The following is a 13,389-nucleotide window of genomic DNA, read 5'->3' as shown; positions in this document are numbered from 1 at the left end:
GATTTAAGAGTTTTTGATATCTTCTCTTTGAGAGTACAAGCAAGAATATGAACCAAGGGGATTATATATTGTCTGTGTGTGTATGAGCAAACTAAGTTAAATCTTTTTTTTTTTTTTTTTTGTAGAAAGTTGTGATCTATTTTACAATTTTGTCCTCTCTCTCACTGTAGTATGATTTCTAAGGACCAATTTGAGAGGAGGAAGAATGACACACTAGACCCTGAGCCGTAAGTACATCGGCACGTGTATACTGTCTGCAAACATTCAAGTTCCCATTGTGCCATAATCCAGACCTAATGTTTTGTCAGTGTAAAAATGTGCCTTAACAGCAGGCCTGTGTAATCATATAGCTCCCAAAGGCCTGTGACATGGTTAGAATGCTGCTTAGTAGCGCCACCTATTGGAACCACTGCTGGCGATGGACACACCAAATCTGAACTTTTACAACCAGTTTGCTGGATGCAAATAAACTCAGCCATTATCAAAAATGAGGGTGAAATTTAGTCTACTAGGTTCCAGATGTCAGGCTGTTAAACCTACTCTCACTTAGATGCCCAACCTTACAGCACAAAAACATTTATTGTCTTGGGTGTAGTAGCTTTGACAGTAGTCCTGTAACACATGCGTGCCTGCATGATTTTTATCTTGCCATCAGTACTTGCAGTTAGTGCATCACAATTGGGACACTTGTAATCAAACACAAGGAGAATCATGTTGCTCTGATAACGATAATTGATTTCTATTCTATCCTTAATCCAGGTTTGTTGAATGTAAAGATTGTGGGCGCAAGATGCATCAGATATGTGTGCTACATTACGAAGTCATCTGGCCTGCTGGGTGAGTCATTCAATTCTCAGTCATAAAGTCTGCATCTATGCCCACATAGGAAATGCGTCTCAATCAGAACTGATGGCCATTTTGCCTCTATAGCTTTATCTGTGAGAACTGTTTAAAGAAGAGCGGGAAGACAAGGAAGGAAAATAAGTTTTCTGCAAAACGTAAGTGGCCATTTCTGCAATGTGCTTTTAATTTACTGTGCATGAATGATCTAAGTGACGAGGCAAAGGCCATGGCAATGCTACCTAAACATGCATGTATCGTGGCTGACGAGAAAACGCCTGAAATTTTCCATTGTCAAAGTACATCACGGCATACTACACCAAGTCTTATTCCTATGGACTGTGTGTGTATCAGGGTTGCAGGTAACGCGACTGGGCACATATATAGAGGACCGGGTGAATAAGTACTTGAAAAGACAGAACCATCCAGAAGCTGGCGAGGTGTTCGTACGAGTAGTCGCTAGTTCTGACAAGACGGTGGAGGTCAAACCCGGCATGAAGGCCAGGTAAACCCTCTGGTTTGTAAAAATATGAATATGAATATATCTAGGCTAGGTAAACCTGACTTTACATTAAGGCCTCTTAAACCTTCTTGCTGTATTTCAGGGCCAGGTAAACCCTCTGGCTGTATATGAGGGAACTGATTGGAATCATAGGGCCATGCCTGCATGTTTTCTTTCTTTCTAAAGAGTTTCATATCGAGGCAGGCAGCAAACCTTCCTACAGCCATGAGAGTGTATTGAGAAGCAATTAGGAAACTAGTCAAAGAGCAAATCTCTTTAGGGTGCCACACACACACAGAGAGAGAGTGTGTGTGTGTGTGTGTGTGTGTGTGTGTATGTGTGTGTGTGTGTGTGTGTAAGTAATAAAAAATTATTGATAACCTGCTGTACTTCTAGGTTTGTAGACACTGGCGAGATGGCTGAAAGCTTCCCCTACAGAACCAAAGCACTTTTCGCCTTCGAGGAGATTGATGGAGTTGACGTGTGTTTTTTCGGCATGCATGTGCAGGAGTATGGCTCTGACTGCCCTTTCCCCAACACCAGGTACAACCGCACACACTTGCACACAAGTACACGCTCCATGTTAAGAGGCCTGCCGGGTGATACTGATGGTTTTCTTATTATCGTTGCAGACGGGTATACATATCATACCTCGACAGTATTCACTTCTTTAGACCTCGCATGCTTAGGACAGCTGTCTATCACGAAATCCTCATTGGCTATTTGGAATACGTCAAAAAACTCGGGTATGTTTCCTTTTTTCAGTTTTGTGTATGTGTCTCATTTTTCTTTCTTTAAACTACTAATAACTAGTAATGGACTAATGACTGATAATAGACGTTGTCATGTAGGCCCAACTTGGGTTTTTGATATTTCTCTATAGGTATGTGACGGGGCATATTTGGGCATGCCCTCCCAGTGAAGGCGACGACTACATCTTCCACTGTCACCCTGCCGACCAGAAGATCCCCAAGCCCAAGCGCCTGCAGGAATGGTACCGCAAAATGTTGGACAAGGCCTTCGCGGAGCGGATACTGCACGACTACAAGGTACAGCTGGCCCCTACCACTGCTCCTTCTCCAGGGCTTAATCACAAGATGCAAAAGAGGGGACGTTAACCCGTCGAGTCTGTATACATAATGCTGGTATGCTACAGGACAGAATATGGATTGAGGATTTCAGATGGTCATTCTGACAGTGCAAGTACATTTTGACAGGACATCTTCAAGCAAGCGACTGAGGACCGTCTGACTAGCGCGAACGAGCTGCCATACTTCGAGGGCGATTTCTGGCCCAACGTCCTGGAGGAAAGCATCAAGGAGCTGGAGCAGGAGGAGGAGGAGAGAAAGAAGGAAGAGAACACGGCAGCATGCGAAACCCCGGAGGTGACCCATGACCTTTTAACCAGTGTTAAGGCTGCACCCTCTCTCATTCACTGTGCGCTCTTGGCCGTCATCTGTACATGACCTTTATTAAGTCACTGTAGTACAATCCTTGCACACACAGTAGTACTAAAATTTTTATTTTAGAGATTTACCATTAGTATGCTGACTGCCACAATAATTTGTTTGGGTCTGCAGTCTCGCTTGTTTACCCCCTACAGCATGCAATCTCATCTGTTCCTCTTATAGGGCACACCCGGGGACAGCAAGAATGCCAAGAAGAAGAACAGTAAGAAGACAAATAAAAATAAGAGCAGTGTCAGTCGGGCCAACAAGAAGAAGCCTGGGATGCCGAATGTAGCCAATGATCTGTCCCAGAAACTCTATGCTACCATGGAGAAACACAAAGAGGTGTGATGTCATTTTTTTATTTGCACATCCTTTGTCAGTTTCTCTCTCTCTCTCTTGAAAAAATATAGCATCGACCCTGGACTGAATTCCACTTAACTTGCCCCCTGACCCCCCCACCCCCAGGTTTTCTTCGTGATCCACCTGCATTCTGGGCCGATGGTGAACACGCTGCCACCCATTATGGACCCGGACCCGCTGCTGACCTGTGACCTGATGGACGGGCGGGACGCCTTCCTGACGCTCGCACGCGACAAGCATTGGGAATTCAGCTCTCTGCGCCGCTGCAAGTGGAGCACCATGTGCATGCTGGTGGAGCTCCACAACCAGGGCCAGGACCGCTTCGTCTACACCTGCAATGAGTGCAAGCACCACGTGGAGACACGCTGGCACTGCACCGTCTGCGAGGTGAGGCCCAGACACACACATGCCCTCAAGGGGGGGAGGGGGTGTTGAGTGAGGTCACCAGGCTGGTGTTGCCTGGGTTACAGGATTAGCTCACACCAATACTTGCAAACCTTAAAATAACAGCAGTTTTTCAGGAGAGGGGTAAAAAAAAAAAATCCTAAGATCCATGTAGGTTTGTTATGGCGTGTAGATTAGTTTAGGATAATTTCTAGAGTCCTGGATAAAGTATCTAATTGACATGAAAGGAAGCCCTTTGAATTTTAAAAAAAGGTCATAAGAGGCAACTGGGGTTTTTACTGAGGTAAAACACAGGTGTGTTTACTGAGGTACCATTGCTTTCCTTCATATTAACTGTAGTGCTTTGTGTTTTGTTATTTTTAACATAATATGTAGTACCTTATGCTGCACAGTAAATCTGGCTGTGGTAAAAGGGCTTATTAACCAATAACTTCAGGTTGCTTTTTACAGGACCAGAGTCTTAGACCCAGATCAAGCCTTAAAAGCCTTAAAAGAATTTCCAGTGGTGATTCACCATTGGCACAGAGACTAGGTCCAATACTTGTCCAGGAGTTTGGTTCATAGACAAGTTCAGTTTTCTGGATTGTTATGGTCTCCACTCGCAAATTGAATTACTTCTTTTCCCTTTCAGGACTTTGACTTGTGCATCAACTGTTATAACACTAAAGGCCACGAGCACCCAATGGTTAAGTGGGGTTTGGGTCTGGACGACGACAGCAATGGTCAAAGCGGAGAAGCCTCCAAGAGCCCCCAGGAGAGCCGGCGCCTGAGCATCCAGCGCTGCATCCAGTCACTGGTGCACGCCTGCCAGTGCCGCAATGCCAACTGCTCCCTGCCGTCCTGCCAGAAGATGAAGCGGGTGGTGCAGCACACCAAGGGCTGCAAGCGCAAGACCAACGGCGGCTGCCCCGTGTGCAAGCAGCTCATCGCACTGTGCTGCTACCACGCCAAGCATTGCCAGGAGAACAAGTGCCCCGTGCCCTTCTGCCTCAACATCAAGCACAAGCTCCGCCAGCAGCAGCTCCAGCACCGGCTGCAGCAGGCGCAGATGATGCGCCGTCGCATGGCCTCCATGCAGGGACGGAGCATGCCCCAGAGCAACCTGCCCTCCCCGCCCCCCTCTACCGCCCCCAGCACGCCCACGCCGCACCAGCAGCCACACACGCCCCAGACTCCGCAGCCTCTCTCCAACCAACCCTCCACTCCCAACGCTGGTGTCATGTCCCCCGGCTACCCTTCTGGCCCCCGCAACAGCCAGCCCCCCACAGCAGCCTCGCAGGGCAAGCCCGGACCGCAGGCCTCCCCCCTGCATCAGCAGCAGTCACCTCTCCCCCAGACCCCCCAGACCCCCCAACCGCCGCCCCAGCCGCAACCACCCCCACAGCAGCACCCACCGGCAGCCGCTGTCAAGATCGCAAGGCACATAGAGATGGTGGCTCAGGCTCAGCAGAACCAGAACTACCGCATGACCATGAATGGCCTTCCCATGAACCACCAGCAGCAGCGTATGCCCGGCCCCATGCAGCCGCCCATGCAGATGGTAGGGCCCCGCGGGCCACAGGTCATGCCTGCCATATCGCCGGGTCAGTGGCCTGGAGCACCGCAGCCTGGCATGCAGCCCGCCCAGCCGCAGGTGCCCGCCCCGCAGGTGGCGCCCGGCCCCCAGTCGGCCATGACCCTGCAGAGACCCATGATGCCCCAGCAGCCACCATCGCAGCAACAACAGCAGCAGCAGCAGCGCATGATGGTACCGGCCCAGGGCCAGAGGCCCCAGGCGCCCCAGCGGCCCGGCGCTATCGCCCCCAACGCCCTGCAGGACCTACTGCGCACGCTCAAGTCACCCAGCTCACCCCAGCAGCAGCAGCAGGTCCTCAACATCCTCAAGTCCAACCCCCAGCTCATGGCTGCCTTTATCAAACAGAGGACGGCCAAGTACCACGCCAGCCAGCCACAGCAGCAGCAACAGCAACCGCAGCCGCAGCCACAGCAGCCAGCACCGATGCCGCCGCAGGGCATGCACCCCTCGCAGCCTGCGATGCAGGCCATGGCCATGCAGGCCGGGCAGAGACCAGGCATGCAGCCCCAGCCCCAGGCCGCGGCGCAGGCCATGGCAGCCCTCGGCCCACAGGCTCCGCTGATAAATCCAGCCCACGCCAACAACCCCCAGCTGCAGGAGATCTATCGCAGGCAACTCCTGCGGCAACAACAACAACAACAACAACAACAACAACAGCAGCAGCAGCAGCAGCAGCAGAGCGGAATGGCCCAGCCGCACGGTCCATTCCCACAGGCACAGGGCACCGCCCCCAGCTACTCGCAGCTCCGCATGCAGCAGCAGTTGGCCATGCAGGGTTCCAGCGGACCCATGGGCCAGCTCCCACCCATGGCCCAGATGGGGCAGGCTGGGCTGGGTATGGACAGCACACAGAACCTCCTGCACCAGCGCATACTTCAACAGCAGCAGCAACAGCAACAGCAGGCGGCTGTACTCAAGCCCCAGATGGGCTCGCCTGCACCGCCAGGCCCCATGAGCCCACAGGCCCACCTGCTCTCCGGCCAGCCCATGGCTAATGCGCTTGGCAATCAGGTGCGCTCACCTGCACCCGTGCAGTCACCCCGGCCGCCGTCGCGGCAACCGCCGCCACCGCATTCCAGCCCATCACCACAGGTGCAGACGCAGCCTTCTCCCCAACATGCTCCGCCCCACTCTGGATCGCCCCACCCCAGCCTCAGCGCACCCATGCCGGGCGCTATGGAACAGGGACACCTAGGCACACCAGAGCAGAGTGCTATGCTCCCACAGCTCAACACCCCCAGCCGAGGGGCGCTGGCCAATGACTTAGCCATGGTCGGAGACACCACGGGGGACACGCTGGAGAAATTTGTGGAGGGATTGTAGCGATTTCTGCGAATTAGCGCCGCCCACCTTCCCCATTTTCCCTCACCTCCCCTCCCCAGGTCCTTTATCCTTCCCCTTTTTGGCCGTTTTTTGTTGTTATTGTTGTTGTTTTTGTTTTTTGTTTTCCTCTATAAATAATTTTTGTACTGACATGTAAAAAGTTCCAAAATATGTAAGTTTGGGGGGGGGGGGAGAGCAATGGAAAAATAAAAAAAAGTCATCAATCCTAGGAATGTTGATATGTTTCCTAAAGCAAGACTGATATTTCTTCCTTTGAGTTGAGGAATTAGAAATTGCTGTTTAAAAATAAATTTAAATCACAAAGAATATATTTTTTGGTTGAGACCAAATATGGTCGTTGTTTTTTTTTTTCACATTTTTGGTGTTTTGTTTTGCATTCTTTTCGGGGGGTATGGTTTCATGCCTGCTCTTTTTTAAGAAAATTTACAAAAGTTCATTATATTATTCATACCTTTTTATTTTGTACCCTAACTTTAAAACATTTGTGTTCAAAGACTGTAAAATAATTTGTCTGGGAATTTGGGCAAGGTTTTTTTCTGCTCTTGTCTTTCCTGGCGATTGTATTCTAGTGTTGTACCGTTTAATTTTTTGTTTTGTTTTTCAGACATGCATTTTGGAGGAAAACCCTCCTTTCCTCATTGTGAAGTCTTTTTGAGGAGAACTATTTGTTTGTGTTGATAGGAACTGGGCACACACACACGTCAAACACAATACATCAACAACCCCAAGAGTATGTGTAAACACCACCATCTCACTGGCCTGGATCCAGAATTTCTGTCTCGCAGATGTAGAAAATTGTTGCTTTTTGTCCTGATTTTGTGACACAGATCTATGAGTATAAAGCGTGAGGGGAGGAGGCCCTAAGCTGCGTGGGTCTGGAATGAGCCATCACTGGTTGACTGCTTTTGGAACACAGAGTTCTGCTATCGACCCTCATTCCTCTCACACACAAACTTGAACTGGGGCTCCACTTTTCCTCTCGGTGTAAATCATGCAAGTTATTACGCAAAATACTATAAATATAAGGAAGAGAGAATGGAATCACTGTATAAACTGGTTAAAAAACTTATTTCTTACTTATATACCATATTGTTAAATAAACTGTGTGCAACAGATCAAATCTACTTTTGCTTGTTTTGTCACCGTTTCCCATTTTCTTTCTTTCCATTCTCGGATTGGATGGTGCTGGCATGTCAACTAGTGAACAAGGATATGGTTGAGCGCAGTACTGCAGTTAAAACGTCCTTTAGACAAAGATGGTTTTTGTACCAGAAGACTGTTCCTCAAGGGACTCGAACCCATTCCCCTTGTCTTTGGAACAACCATGGATCTGTTTTTCGATGCAAAGCACATCATGGAACTGGTTTGTCATGGTTAGAAAGCAGGAAATTTTGCACAAGGTAGTGGTGTCACAGTGGTGCTTCACAACCACATGGTGTCCATGTTGGTTATACTCTCCGACAAATCGGGTCCTATAATCCAGTCCTGTCCTGATCTTCAATAGTTCTAGTGGCTAGAACGGTATTACTTATTCTGTAATCTGTATTAAGATGCATTGCATACTGGTCCTGGAGGGCCAAAATATGAATGATGGCATCAGGTAATTAAACCATCTGCCCTTCTACAGAATCCACAGGTCTGCAGTCTTGAGATTTAGATTGAACAATTGAAGTTACAAGCATTGTGATTGTAGGAACACTTGACCACAAAGGCAGATCAAAATCTGTCCCAAAAAAAAGTACATTTTACAAGTGAAAACAGAAATTGCTTTTTAATTATTTTTTTAAAAATTGGTTAAATCAGACTTGATCAAAAATTAATCCACCCACAAACAGTGGGAAGGAATTGTGTGAAATAACATCACAAATTAGTGTGGCTGGGAAATGCGTTACTGTGTAGGCTGTGTTCTGATATGGTTAAGAGTACATGCATGAAACTGAAAATTGAATTTTTACATTTTTAAGTGAAATATAGGTCTTCGCACAGCATGTATTACACTAGGTGATTAGTTTTAAAGAATATGTGTGTACAGCCTGTTATTAAATTAATGTGCTTGAGGAATCCTATTTGTCCAAAAACCTGTATTTTATTTAAAAATTGCATTATTCTTAAAGGTCCATATGTCTTGGCTATGACTGCATCTATAAAGTGCCTGCACAAAACTGCATTTCACAGCCATAGTAGCTAGTTTTGCTACAGGCTTTAATTAGCAAGATAATCAGTAGCCTTAAAGGTAATATAGCATGCTGGAGTACTTTATATCGTTACTTAGCTAGCTACCTACCTGAATTTGTCTAAAACAATTTTTTTCTAAATTACTTAACAAAATATTCAAATATTTGTATTATTGTGAACATTATAAAAAATTAACTTTCAATCTCAAAGGAGATATTTTACAGTTAAATTACTATTTAAAATTTAGCATCAGCTAAATTCTTAATTTGCAGTGTTTTCAAAGTTGTTCTAACAAACATACTGAAGCCACATAGCTATTCTCCTAAAGACGGGTATACACTTTCACAAATCATAAAAGAAGTCTCCTGACACAATGCACAAAAAAACGAAATTTTAACGTGCAATCTGTGACCCAAAGCATACGATTATCTTCTGGCAGTGTCAGCAATTGTGCTCTTAAATCTGATTTGGCCTGTAATTAAGTTAGGTTGCACTGCGATCATCATGGTGATTGTGCTGTTTCATATGACAACCACAGATTCTAACTGGAATTTTAAAAAATACCATTTTTCATCAAGTTCAGAGAGCTTTTCTTTCTTATTAGTTAGTTATATTGCACCTTTCTCATATCCAAGGACACTACAATCAACACACACAAACCGGTGAGAAATGTTCTCTCTCGTAGAAACTCCACCCAAATAGGGTTAAATCCAATACCCTGCACTGAGAGGCATATTTGCTAAGCACAGCTGGTGAGCCAGCCAGGAGGGACTTTCCAAAACAAAAAGTGGAGAAGATAAGTAGGTAAGTAAAACTCTTTTCTGTCTTTATATTGTTACTTTTAGGTTATACTCTCATTTAAAAACCTATAAAGACATTTTACATACCTCTAAAAGTTTAAGGACATGGATAATCCTGGGTTATTTTTGTTCTATCATAGCAGCAAGATTTTAGGCCACATTTCTGGTAATCTTGTGAAAGTTCTGAAGTAATTAAAAATCCCAAACTGTTTTGGAAGAGTGGCATAAAGAATATAAATTTAAGTTTCTAAAGTAATTGGAACATATTGTGTGTTTGGTAAGTTTCTAAAGTAACTGAACCGACATGTATGTTTCTAAATTACCTGAAATGTGGACATTTCTAAAGTAACTCAAACGTCTAGTAATAAAGTATCAATGTAGTATGGCAGTAATAATGTTACAGTTGTCTGTACCCGAAGCAGTGTGACTGCGTCCAATGTACCTTACGGTATTGTAACATAACCAGATAGTGTATAGTCATTAAAACAGATTTGCTTCTAGACTATTACATCGAGTGACTTTTACAATGGGGAAACTAGTTACTAAGAATGCTTCACGTGAACTACTTGACAGGATTGAGAATACTCTGGATTATTTTATTACTGAGCTGTGTCCTGAAAACGATTCTAAAATGCCCAAGAATTAGAAGAGGAAAATTGCTAATGCGCATCATAGGATCATTGCCTCAAACAAATTAACTAGGAAAAGATTAGGGGAAGTAGAGACCAAGGGAGATATACTTAAGACAAAATAATGTGCTTCACTCTTGGATTGGTGAAAGCATAATGTCTATTAAAAAATACCAAGCAGGTCAAATTATTCTGAAGGAAGAATGGAAAAAAAATTAATCTCAGCCTTTAGGATTGACAATCCTAGGCTTAATCCATGTGTTGAAAAGATATCAAATATGTTGCAGCATGCAAGAGCAGCATGCCAGATTATGCTGAAAACCATGACACCAAATTCAGTTGAAAGAGAGGATTATAGGCCAAGGTTCCTCTGTTGCATGTAAACCAGAGTACAGCATCAGCACCAGATCAGAGCTGAAATGGTTGTTGGAAGGAAGCTCCTCAGTCCCAGAGCTGATGTGATCAGGGCTCTGACTGCATGGTTAGATTCCCTATAGCGCCAATCCATTCTACCCCTATGGTTCACCTTGGTGGGGAAGAGAATGTAGCTATTGTTGTTAAGACACTCAACCCTATAGAGCTGGACTCTTTGACTAATAGCTTATGAAAGTTTAACCGCTCTAAATGTGTGTTTGAGAGAGTTAATGAAAGAAGTTACACTTATATAGCACCATTCATGGAACCCAAGGATGCTTTACAGTGTGATCCTTTGAAGTTTCTAGAAAAGTTGGAAGAGTATGTTGATGTGCACAGATTAACAAATACAGACCCTCATGGGGTTTTGATTTTGATTACGTGTCTCCCATTTACTTAAGCAAGGGCCATTTCAGACAAGATAAAAGGTAAAATTACTGATCAAAGAGAAAGGAAATTGGCTTTGCTGGATGTCTTGGGGACAAGAGTTAACTGGGAGAAAATCACTTGCAGCTGGGAGGTTACAATGAAATTTCATCCAGGACAGTTGCACGGAGGAACTCTCCAGCTGTTTCTATGAAGTAATCCAGAGGGCGAACATGATGATACTGATTAAATATGAGTCCAATTCGCCTTGCCAACAACTGATACCGTCAGCCCTCCAATTCACATCCCCGCCACAGGTTTTCTTATGAACATCAACGGGAGACGAAAATCCATGTCCCAATTTTTTTGAACTACAAAAATGCCATTCTTTGCATCAGCACAAATATTTAAAGGGTGTGAATGGATAGTAACATTCCTTGAAATGGCCTGATGCTTCCCGGATGTATGGACGTTACAGTTTTTTAAATAAACAAAGAGAAGTGTGGACTTTCATTTTTGACTTTCTCAGAGTAGGTGAGTAGGCGAGTTATTTCTGAGCGAGGACGATAGCATGGTCTCACTTCTGGGAGAGGAACATGGGCAGGTTGCTGGGGCTATGTCCACTTTCTGGAACTGACCTTGTATGCGCTACGCTGTGTGCACCATTATTAGGCAAGTTGTATTTTTGAGGATTCATTTTATTACTGAACAACTACAGTGCTCTCAGTCAATCCAAAATCTTAAACCTCAAACCTGAATATTTAAAAGAGTAAAAGTGAGGTTTTGTCTTTTTTAGGACAATATCTATGTGCCTAATTATGGCGCAACTATTAGTGTGCAGAATTATGCAACTAAATGAAAACGGACATTTTCCCTTCTCACTTGTTTATTTTCATCTGTTAAAGTGATGATAATAAACAACTCAAAATGTACAAATAAAAGCTTATGACATTAAAAAAAATCAGTCACCAATATAGCCACCCTTCCTCTCAATAACCTTCCAGTCATGAACTTTGTTTGCTATTCTGTTGACTATCAATTTTTTTGCAGAAGCAACCACAGCTTTACTGTTTTCCTACACCATAAATATCCTGTTTAAGAAGGGCCCAGAAGTTCTCAAAAGGGTGTAGGTCAGGTGAGGAAGGGGGCCATGTCATTATTCTTTCATCTTTAAGGCCTCTACTGGCTAGTCACACAGCAGTGTACTTCGATGCATGCGATGGAGCATTGTCCTACATAAAAATCATGGTCTTCTTGAAAAATGCAGGCTTCTTCCTGTACCACTGCTTGAAGAAAGTGTCTTCTAATAACTAGCAGTAGGTGTGGGAGTTGATTTGGAGTCCATCTTCAACCTGAAAAGGTCCAACTAGCTCATCTTTAATAATATCCCACCTCCACCTGAGTCAAGTGCAGCTCTGTGCCTGTTACTGATCCATGGGCCCATCCATCTGGTCCGTCAAGAGTCACTCTCGTCTCTTCAGTCCATAAAACCTTTGAAAAATGTGTCTTCAGATATTTCTTGGCCCAGTCTTGACGTTTCACCTTATGTGTCTTGTTCAGTGGTGGTCGGCTTTCACCCTTCCTTACCTTGTCCATATCCCTGAATCCTGACCACCTTGTACTTCTGGGCACTCCAGGTAGGTTGCAGTTCAGGAATATGACCACACTGGAGGATAAAGGGTTCCTGGTCACTTCACGTTTGATTCTTCTCAAATATTTGGCAGTTAAACTGCGTCTTTTTTCTCAGCACATTTCTCGCGACCCAGTTGACTATATACAACAAAACATTTGATGGTTCTGTGATCATGCCACAATATCTTAGCAATTTTAAGAGTGCTGCATTCCTCTGAAAGACTTTATACAAGTTTTGACTTTTCAGCATAAATTAAATCTCTTTTTTGCCCATTTTGCCTGAGGAAACGAAGCTGCATAGTAATTATGAACAGCTCAATATAGTGTGCTGATCTCCTTAGGCCACACCTTCCCTCATTACACAAATACACATCACCTGATACGCTTAAATTCTATTAGCAACCAACTTTATACAGCTTGGAGTTGGAAAATATGAACAAAAATGATGATATGGTCAAAATACTCTCTTGCCCAGTAGTACACACAGTGTAGTTTACACGTGAAAGCTCACGTGTCTTAAGTGCCAATTTTGGCAGTCATGACGATTGCAGGATGTGCTACATCTTTTCATGTCAAGGCTGGATCCAACAGGAATGATTGAATGTTGCAACAGCTTCAAATGCCTTGAGATCCAGGACGTGCTGATGGATTTAGATCACACATCTACCAGGGAGTTCCTGCTGCAACCAGAGCCTTCTCAGCAGCCTGGAATAACAACCTATGTGCCAACTTCAAATCATCTTGGGTTTATTGTATAGTCTGACTGTCAGCACATGGGAGATCGCACAGTCTGTCATGGAATTTGTTCAAGATCACAGTGTAAAGCCAGCTTCATGCATTTGCTACATCACACTATGAGATTTTTGCAGCTGAAATCTCAACCAAATTCCATTAC

At 44.7% G+C, this 13,389-nt stretch overlaps 1 protein-coding gene across 3 annotated transcripts in view; it reads left to right on the top strand.

Moving 5' to 3' along the window:
* Positions 1-7,602, top strand: part of crebbpa (CREB binding lysine acetyltransferase a) — a 36,708-nt gene extending 29,106 nt beyond the window's left edge. For all 3 annotated transcript variants that reach the window (XM_035520767.2, XM_035520766.2, XM_035520765.2), the window contains exons 21-31: positions 171-227; positions 760-837; positions 931-998; positions 1,195-1,345; positions 1,739-1,885; positions 1,975-2,088; positions 2,226-2,391; positions 2,560-2,727; positions 2,974-3,135; positions 3,259-3,540; positions 4,190-7,602. In XM_035520767.2, coding sequence (XP_035376660.2) covers positions 171-227; positions 760-837; positions 931-998; positions 1,195-1,345; positions 1,739-1,885; positions 1,975-2,088; positions 2,226-2,391; positions 2,560-2,727; positions 2,974-3,135; positions 3,259-3,540; positions 4,190-6,457 — 3,661 coding nt within the window. In that variant the 3' untranslated portion in view covers positions 6,458-7,602. The remainder of the gene's footprint in view (positions 1-170; positions 228-759; positions 838-930; positions 999-1,194; positions 1,346-1,738; positions 1,886-1,974; positions 2,089-2,225; positions 2,392-2,559; positions 2,728-2,973; positions 3,136-3,258; positions 3,541-4,189) is intronic.
* Positions 7,603-13,389: the final 5,787 nt, after the last annotated feature.

This window comes from Electrophorus electricus, chromosome 23 (genome assembly GCF_041902795.1).
Source record: "Electrophorus electricus isolate QZ-2024a chromosome 23, ASM4190279v1, whole genome shotgun sequence".
NCBI lineage: Eukaryota > Metazoa > Chordata > Actinopteri > Gymnotiformes > Gymnotidae > Electrophorus > Electrophorus electricus.
Note: the sequence above shows the minus strand (reverse complement) of the source record. Positions and strands in the feature narration are given on the sequence as shown.